We start from the raw sequence: 9671 nt of genomic DNA on the forward strand, positions 1-9671 counted from the left end.
ATTGCTTCAGGTTCAGCACCTTCTGCAGAATTGAATTTTGAACCAAGTTCCTCACCTCCTGATCCTAATCCTTCATCTAGTCTTAGTCCATCTTCTGTTCCTAATCCGATGTCTTGTCCACACCTTAGAAAATCCACTAGGATTAAAACAAGACCAAGTTACTTGCAGGATTATCATTGTCAACTAGTCTCATCTTCTCCATCCCAATCAACTGCAATGTCTACTCATTCAGGTAATTCTTATCCATTGTCTAATTTTCTTTCTTATGATAACCTGTCTTCTTCTCATAAACTTTTTTGCCTTAATACTTCACTTAACATTGAACCCAAGTTTTATCACCAAGCTGTCAAAGATAGAAATTGGCGTGAGGCTATGCAGGCTGAAATTTCAGCATTGGAAGCAAATAACACTTGGGTTGTTACTGTCTTACCTCCAAACAAGACTGCTATTGGCTGCAAATGGGTGTATAAGATCAAACAGAAATCTGATGGTAGTATTGAGAGGTACAAGGCTATGTTGGTAGCTAAAGGTTACACTCAATGTGAAGGGTTGGACTATCATGAAACTTTTTCTCCTGTAGCCAAGATGACAACGGTGAGGTGTTTCTTAGCTCTTGCAGCAGCTAAAGGATGGTTTTTGCATCAATTGGATGTGAATAATGCTTTTCTACATGGAGACCTAGATGAAGAAGTCTATATGACTATGCCTCCTGGTTTTGGCAGCAAGGGGGAGAATAAGGTATGCAGATTAACAAATCATTGTACGGTTTGAAGCAGGCTTCCCAACAATGGTTCTCCAAATTTTCTGCCACATTAATAGACCTTGGTTGTACTCAGTCAAAGGCAGATTACTCTCTGTTTACAAGGCTCCAAGGTTCCTCTTACATTGCTCTTTTAATCTATGTTGATGATGTTGCCATAGCCAGCAATGATCCTAAGGCAGTTGCAGATTTTATCATTCTCTTGAATGATAGGTTTAAGTTGAAGGATTTAGGACCTTTGAAATACTTTTTAGGACTAGAAATTGCTAGATCCATTGCTGGTATTTCTGTATGTCAACGAAAATATGCATTAGAGATTCTTGAAGATTCAGGACTACTTGCTTCCAAGCCTGTCAGTTTTCCAATTGAGCAGAATTTGAAGTTGTCAAAAGATGAGGGTATTCTTTTATCAGATTTTACTTCTTATAGGAGGTTAGTTGGATCTCACCATCACCAGACCAGATATAGCATACTCAGTGCAAATCCTAAGTCAGTTTATGGATAAACCTAGACAATCTCACTTACATGCTGCTACTAGAGTTTTGAGATATGTTAAGAATTCTCCTGCACAAGGTCTTTTCTTTTCAGCAAAATCTGATTTTCACTTAAAGGCTTTCTCAGATTCTGATTGGGCAGGGTGTGTTGATACTCGAAGGTCCATTACTGGGTTTTGCATCTTTATTGGTGATTCTTTGATTTCTTGGAAATCCAAGAAGCAACAGATTGTGTCTAGATCTTCTGCTGAGGCTGAATATCGAGCCATGGCTTCCACTTGTTGTGAACTCATGTGGTTGTTTTCTTTACTTAAAGATTTTCAGATTCCTCATCCACATGCTGCATTACTTTTTTCTGACAGTCAATCTGCCTTACATATTGCTGCGAATCCAGTTTTTCATGAACGGACTAAGCACATAGAGATTGATTGCCATCTCATTAGAGAGAAAATTCAACTGGGACTTATTAAAACGCTGCATGTTTCTTCTCAAGACCAGTTGGCGGATATTTTCACTAAGGGCCTTGGCTTTAAGGATTTCAGCAGGCTACTCTCGAAGATGTCTGTCAAGGACATTTGTCATCCTTGACAATTGTCCTTGAGGGGGAGTATTAAGAGAGAGTGCAGAATAAGAAAAGAGTCTTTTATACACGTGAACAGTATTTTTTTGTTGTAAATGTGTTGGTGATTTGTTATAACCAGTTAGAGTTAGTTGTTAGTAGTTAGAAGACTTGTTAAACTTATAAATACTTCTTCATGTATCTTGAAATAGATTGAATTCAATATATCAATGAATTGATTCACTCTCTGTTTTCCTCTCTGTTTTTCCACTTGTTTTTGAGTTTTCTTCTTCTTTTCTTGCATTCCTTTCGTTACGAATTGCAAGATTTGACAGGCTTGGCCTTCGGAACCGTTGATGAAGCTGATGATGATATTGTGCATAAAAAGAGCAAGAATGTATGTGAGATCAAATGAGAAAAGATTCATTGTGACGCAAAGAAAATTTTGATTATGAGCTCTAGTAGAAGGCTGCTAGAGGCCGTGCTCGAACGCTTGCCGATAGAAGGTGGTGATTGGAGGACATCTACTGGAGAACGACGGTGGTCGGGGTTGATGGACGGCGATTGCTAGAGGAAAACGGTGGCAGGGGCACTGAGTTGGCTAGTTGACGGCTATTAGAGGAGGTGGTGCTCGAATGCTTGCCAATAGACGGTGGTGATTGGAGGACATCTACCAGAGAACGACGGTGGTCAGGGTCGATGGACGACGATTGCTAGAGGACAACAATGGCAGGAGCACTGAGTTGGCTAGTTGATGGCTATTGGAGGAGGTGGCCAGTGGGCAGCAGTTGCCTGAGGACATCAGTTGATCTATGGAGTGTTGGCAATGTTAGGCCATAGACCGCTAAACGGGCGAAGTTAATCGCGGTGGATACTTTACCTTGTAATGTTCTTAAAATCCCATCCATTGTTTTTCAAATTAAATGGTTTTGAGAGATTTTGCCAACTCAATATTTACAATGAATTAAGAATTAAAAATAATAAAAGCTAATCCCATCCATTGATACAATGAATGTTTTTATCAGCAATTAGCCGTTGTAAGGAAATTAAAGAATGGCATTTTATATATCCAAGAGAGACAGCACTAAATATTTGGTCAACACATAGAAGAAAACAATAAAAGCCAGTGTGAAACGTAAATACAAACAAAGTTCACACCCCCGAAGCATGGAATTTTCTGGATTTTATGAGTTATTTGCTGAAATCCTACCCGTGTTTTCAAATGCTCTCTCAAATGCTTATTTCTTGACATGGTAGTAAAAGTTACCATTAAAATATCATATACAGATTAACCAGTCCAAAATTTAATGGCAATTTTCATCACATCAAAAAATAAGTATTTGAGAGTAAGCATTTGAAAGTACGTGTAGCATTTCTCCTTAACAAACAACAATGGCCACCCTTTGCTATCAAGGATTTCCCTGTGTTTGTTGTGATGCTGGTAAGCTATACAAGGATTTCAGCTGCCTGCTTATAAGCTTGCTATTATGGACAGCCAGTTGAAGTTCCAAATCATCAGACCACCATTGCTCTAATCCATGAGCCTCAAGAAACTTCTGTCTCCCCTTGGACTTCACAAACAGCTTTGCTGCTACTTGCCCATTTGTAGGAGGGCCTGCATTCTCCTTGCCGGCATTGTCTCCTTCTGTGCCATCAGGGTCAGTGTAAGAGCAACAGATATAATCACTGTTGTTTACATACAAATGAGGTACCCACTTTCCCAACCCCACACCAGAATTCTTCAATCCAGATAATTGAGGAACCCAATTCTTCAATCCTACACCAAAACCCTTTTCGCCCTCATCGCTGACAACCAGAGTTTCACTACTTGTGGGAAGCATTGATTTAAATCTCTTCCAAGCAAATCCAGCCTTTTCTCCAAAGTTTCTTAAGCTCATAGCTAGTGAAACAGAAGGTGGATTGAATAAATGGGTCTCCACATATATCCCTTCTTTGGCTAATGCTTTTCCCACTTGGAGAGAAAACCCAGCCCCCAAGGAATGACCTGCAATACATACATTGCTGCTTCCATATCTATCAGCAACTGATTTGAGTGCCTCCAAAGCTACTTTAAACCTGACAGAGCCCTTCAAGCTCTCCCAAGCCAGAAAGCGGAGGTCGTCTTCAATGTCCCTTCGGATTGTCGGGCTTTTGAGCAATGTTCCTCTAAGTACTAAAACAGCCCTTGGAGCACCACTAGGTCTCATAAGTATTAAGTCAGCCAATGCTGCAGATCTATCCCATTCTAATATTGCACCAAAGATTGATCCATCTCTTTCATCAATTAAGGTTTGTGATAGCTTGTACTTGAAAGGCAGCCACCACTTTGGAGCAAGAGCAGTTTCTTCAGTTCTGTTCTCTTGTCTATCAAGTTCAAGCAAGTACACTGCTTGTATGAAACAGGCAATTACAGTTCTTTTGTAATTTGCATCCTTCCTGTGCACAATACTCACTCATTAGAAATGGACATCCACTTATTAATTAAGAGCCTGTTTGGGGTTGCATTATGGAGGATAAAAAATACTTTTAATACCTAGAAAGTTGTGCCAAACAAAAAGCTGGCATGTTTGGTAAAAAATTTCAATTGTACTCATTTGACTTTTTTACTCTAAAAATTGTCAAAACGCACTTTGAGGAAAAACTTAAAATTGAAGCTTTTTCTAAAAAGCTCTTTTTGACCTTAAAATTGAAGTTTTTACTTCCCAACGCAATCCCAAATAGGCTCTAAAACATAATAAGGTAACAAGAAATTCAATGGCATTTCTATGTGTTGAAAATGCAGATACTCATTCAGTGATAATCAAATAGAAAAGATTTTTACAATGAAGTACACACTACACAGTTCTCAACAAAAATAACTAGGAACAAAAATGGAAATTCCAATACAATTGCTAGTCTGATAAAAGTTAGAAAATAAATAAAGTGGAAAGAGCATTTTTCATCAACCACATTCCAAAAGTGCACATTTCTTTCAGTTTACCTTTGCCAATTACAAACAAAGCAGAGGAATAAAACAGTTTTAAATACCACTTTCCAACACTATATAACAGCGCAAAGGTGAACAGCCAGTTAACCATAATGGATGATAGAGTCAATGACTAAATAGATCAAAGAACTACCAACAATCACAAAATAAATTTGAGATAAGTCCCCTCTCAGATCTGACACACACACCAAACTCCGAAATTTTTTTTGATAAGTAACTCTCGACCTTAGGATAACTCAGAAGCTATGTCAAACTCCCAAAATGACTGACATAAAGTCTTCTTCCTACTCCAAAACTATCAAAACTAAGCACACCTTCCTCCAGTCACCAGCGGCAGCAAAGCAGTATCATGCCTCAATAATGGTGGTTGTGTCATATCAAAAGCAGAAAAATATAACTATTCTTCTTGAACCCTTTTCTTTCATACTTTTTTTATTTTTCTTTTCATCTCAAGTAAAAACTTCAAAAACACAATGTGGACTGTATTGTGGTGGATGACTAAGACATTGAATGAAAAAAGAGAAGAGCTAAATAATTAGCGCCTCATAGCATTTGAAATTTATAGCACCATTTTGATTCCAAGAGACAAAGGGACATAGTATGGGCTAAAACATGATATACATAAGCAATAATCAGCTAATCTCCAAGTTAATCATCTCTGTAAGACTACAAATTGGCTAATTTGACTTCAAAGGCCCACATATGGCAATTTGCCAAATTAGAAGCACTACCAACTCTAAATTATATACTCAATTCAGTTGCTAAGAATATGGAAAAAGAGGGAAAAAATAATAAGGCTTACAACCACTAATCCAAACGCAACTGATTGTAAGACCCTGAATTTTCATATTTTTCCTACAATCTTAGAAGCTACTAGACGAAGTAACAAATTACAGATATTTTACCAAAATTGACTAATGATTTTTTCGGAACTGTAAACAATAAAAATGTGAATGTGAATTAGGTTTAAGTGATATCTGGTATATCTTTTGCACCACTCCAAAATTTTAAACAATAATATTTTCTTAAATCCACTTTTGGATTAAACGCCTTTCCTATATCCATCATGCTTACCAAAATTCAAGATGATCGAAGAGTAAGAGTAAGAACTATCTTCTCTTTAAGGTATTCAAAATTACAGGCTTTTTTGTTTGTTTGTTTATATTAGGCACGAAAAAATTAATCTATGAAGCCCATTTTACATAGATTGTCATCAAATTTATTGTCCATTATAAGCCCATGAAGGCATCTACTCTAATTGATGGGTTCCATAAAATATTGATTTACTAAAATTTTATAGGATGGTGTAACTTTTTTTTTTTTTTTTTTTGGATGGTGTAACTTTCACTAAGTTGAAGTTACACTAGGTGTAATTTTCACCCCACCTATATATACATGTGTGTGTGTGTGTGTGTGTGTTACACACATGCGTGCACACACACACACACACACACACACACACAAAATGTATTAATGGCAATTGTCATGCAAGACAACATTCCCTAATTAACAGAGATAGCCATTAATTGAAGAATCACAAAAGCCATCGAAAATGTGCCCCAACTCAAAGTTTAAACTAACCTAAAGCTAATTCCTGCTATAATAAACAAAAAAACAGCATTTTGATGCACAAAATTAATTTTGATGAAAAATCCTGTTGCTAAATAATTCAATATCTGGCATCTATTTTCGTATTTGACCTAGATTGTTTTTTTTTTTCCCTGGAGATATATAAATTTCAAGAAACACAACCCAGCTGTCAATTCAAATACGAGCAGTGGGGTTTCAAATCAGTCTGCGGTATTTTTCAAAATCAGAATCCTCTTTATTTAAGTCACTTCAAACAAATCCAATTGCAAACATTTCTAATTTGAGCGAACAAATCAAATCAAATACTTTTCTAGATACTTAATAGGATTAAATTGGAGCTTCAACTAATATTTATTCCAATTTAATCAATTACCAAAAATAAACCCCCAAACCAAATTCAAAATGACTACATCCTAACGAATCACAAGGGGGCATGTCATGGCAGAACCAAGCTTCCATACCCAAATCGCTAGCCTCTGATGGGCACCAGATACCCATAAAAAATCCACCAACACTTCTATAAGGAAAGTTCTACCAAAAAATTTACCAAAGCTAACTCCTTTTTGATACAAATGCACCTGACATGGGTATGGATTAAACATGTCGTAAAACAAAAAAACCAGCCACTAATTTCTGTTACTTCCCTGTGTTCTGTGATAATTCCTATGTTTCTACAAAAATTCCAAAAAAATAGTCGTTCAAAGCTGAAAAATCCAACCACCGCTTTCGACATTTTTGCAATTCGGGACAAACCCATTCTGCGAAAATTCTCAAAACCACAGAAAACTTTGGTTAGATTTCGAGAAGCCTACTGTATCACTTCATTTTTCGAATTCGTGACTACCATTTTGCAAATATCAGTCACCCAGTTTCAGATATCCAAGAACTTGTTAAACAGAGGATCGAAACAGAAAAAATTGTAGATAAATGATAGAAGTGGATAAAGAATCGAAATGGGTACTGACCAACTAGAGCTGATGAGATCTCTCCAATTAGGAGAGGACACATTGCGAGGTCCAGAGACATGGAAAGCGTAGGGATGAGCCTCTCCTTGCTGAACCACCTCCATTGTTATCTCCTTGGCTGTCTCCTCCGCTCCACAGTTTTCCATTAATCCACCAATGAAACCACCTCTTCTTCTTCTTCTCTTTTTGGGTCTCTTAGCATGAGAGAGAGAGAGAGAAAGAGGTTTCCTGTATTGGAAGGGTTGTCGCTTTCGCTTGGTATCTGATTCCACTCGGTGCTTTGCGAATTTTATTGCCTTTTTTTTTTTTTTTTTTGTTTTATTTCAATAGAATAAAGATTTGAAAACGCTTGGTTCCGTAGGCCTCAACGGTCATATTTCTATCACGTCGTCGATTCTCAGAGTAAAATGACTGAAATATCTTCAAACCGACGGGAAATTTTCTTTATCCATTTCTGAGAAAAAGGAGGAGGTGCTTATCTCTTAATTATTGACAGTGAATTGTATGATTAAACGGTTAATGGAAAAGAAAGAATGGCTCTTTTCCCAAATGGACCAAGGGAAAGCCATTTTGAAAAACAAATTGGAAGGTTAGTTTGGTCATTCCAGTTGTGGTGGCTTCATGTTGAAGCTTGACGATTTGGATTACAGCTGGAAATGATTGTCATGTGGGCATTGCAATTGTTGGGCCTCATTGGGTGTTAATTGGGGTAATACTGTTGTTATTGCAAATCTTTTACAAGTCGACTTAGTAATTTACGGAGTTCTGCTATTTGGCAGTTAAGAGTTAGACAAGTGTCTACCAAAGTCTGATATGGCTTTATTAAAAAAAAAAAAAAAATCGTAAAAATCTCTCTCTCTTCCCCCATTCCGTATTTTTTTTATTAGTTAAATTTTTACGAATTAATATTTAGTTTCTAATGTCTCAAAACTTGTTTTTGAATTCAAAACTAAAACTTAGGGGTGAAAAGTTAACCCTTTAGGAATGATATCACTCAAAATGGATTCAATCATCCTAAATTTAGTGCTAATGTCTCAAATTTAATGTTAATATCTCAAATTTAAATTCCTCTTTAATATTTATTTTTTTAATTTAAAAAAAAAATGTAAATGTCTAATGCTTGACTGCCTCATGACAGCCATAAATCTCTACTCGTAATTTACGTAGTATTCGACTGCCATGTAATTTTGTAAATATATTATAATAAAATTTATGGTACTTCAATCATTGTTGTTTTTAACGATTTGGTTTACAGTTGGATATAATTGTTTTGTGTGTGTGCCTGTGGAGGTGTGTACTTTTTCTAATCAATTTTCTTATGCGCCAAAAAAATAAATAAATAAATAAATTGACAAAAAGATAGAGGGACAAATCAAAATTAGCATTTAGGTTTTTTAAAATTTCAATTTAGCCATTAGATTTTCATTTATGACAAGTCTTTAAATTCTATCAGGGCAATGAGTTTCTATTGATTGATCAACTGTCGAATGAAAGAAAGGGAGACCATTCGTTCGGTAATGACATAAGGGATTTGGCGACCCAACCTAGACGTCCGAAATCGACCAAGCAAGTACGACCGCCAAGCAAAGGAAAAATGATACATTCTAATAAATATCCCACAAGTTGCCCATATAAATCTGAGCTGGCAATGAGCACATAGCCCATTTGTAATTTTTTATTATTTAATCTTAAAAAAATTTTAAATCAAAATAAAAAATAAAAAATAAATAAAAAAAATATGGGATGACCGGCCACCCTTAGGGAGTGACTGGCGGGTAGCCAGCCACCCCTTGCAACATCCTTTAAGTTTTTCTTTTTATTTAAAAATTTTAAAAAATTAAATAATTAAAAAAATTGCAAATCGACCGTGTGCTCTTTGCGAGCTCAGATTTATATGGGCAACTTGTGGGATATTTATTAGGATGTATCATTTCTCAGCAAAGATAACGATTATGTCCGTGATTCATCACCAAAGTAGTTGACATGAGGGGAACAAGAAATTGTGGTTGGCCCCATACAAGTCAGGCCGATTAGGCCTTAGAGACCCAGCAACACCTCTCCCTACCATTCAAAAAGACAATAGATGGTAATACATTCGTCATAAAAAAAAATAAATTAAAAAAAAAATGAGAAAAAAATACACTTTACCCCCTAAAAGTTTGAGCTGAATTTCAATTCGACTTTCAATGTTTTAATTTTTTACAATGCACCCCACCAAAGTTTAAAATTTTTTCAATTCGACCAATCCGTTAGTCACTGTCTTCTCTAACATAAATGTGTGATCATGTGACTTGCATGTGATCACTTTGCTGATTCC

At 36.3% G+C, this 9671-nt stretch overlaps 1 protein-coding gene across 2 annotated transcripts in view; it reads right to left on the reverse strand.

Moving 5' to 3' along the window:
* The window catches only part of LOC132183335 (GDSL esterase/lipase At4g10955), a 36655-nt gene extending 28857 nt beyond the window's left edge, over positions 1–7798 (reverse strand). Inside the window, exons 1-2 of one of the 2 annotated variants that reach the window (XM_059596746.1) lie at positions 7355–7797; positions 2845–4249 (exon numbers count right to left, since the gene is read on the reverse strand). In XM_059596746.1, coding sequence (XP_059452729.1) covers positions 3223–4249; positions 7355–7500 — 1173 coding nt within the window. In that variant the 5' untranslated portion in view covers positions 7501–7797 and the 3' untranslated portion in view covers positions 2845–3222. Of the gene's footprint in view, positions 1–2844; positions 4250–7354 lie in introns of those variants that run through there. The other variant, XM_059596747.1, reaches the window with a different exon arrangement.
* Between the last annotated feature and the right edge of the window lie 1873 nt (positions 7799–9671).

The sequence above is a fragment of the Corylus avellana genome, chromosome ca5 (assembly GCF_901000735.1).
Source record: "Corylus avellana chromosome ca5, CavTom2PMs-1.0".
In the NCBI taxonomy this organism is placed as follows: Eukaryota; Viridiplantae; Streptophyta; class Magnoliopsida; order Fagales; family Betulaceae; genus Corylus; species Corylus avellana.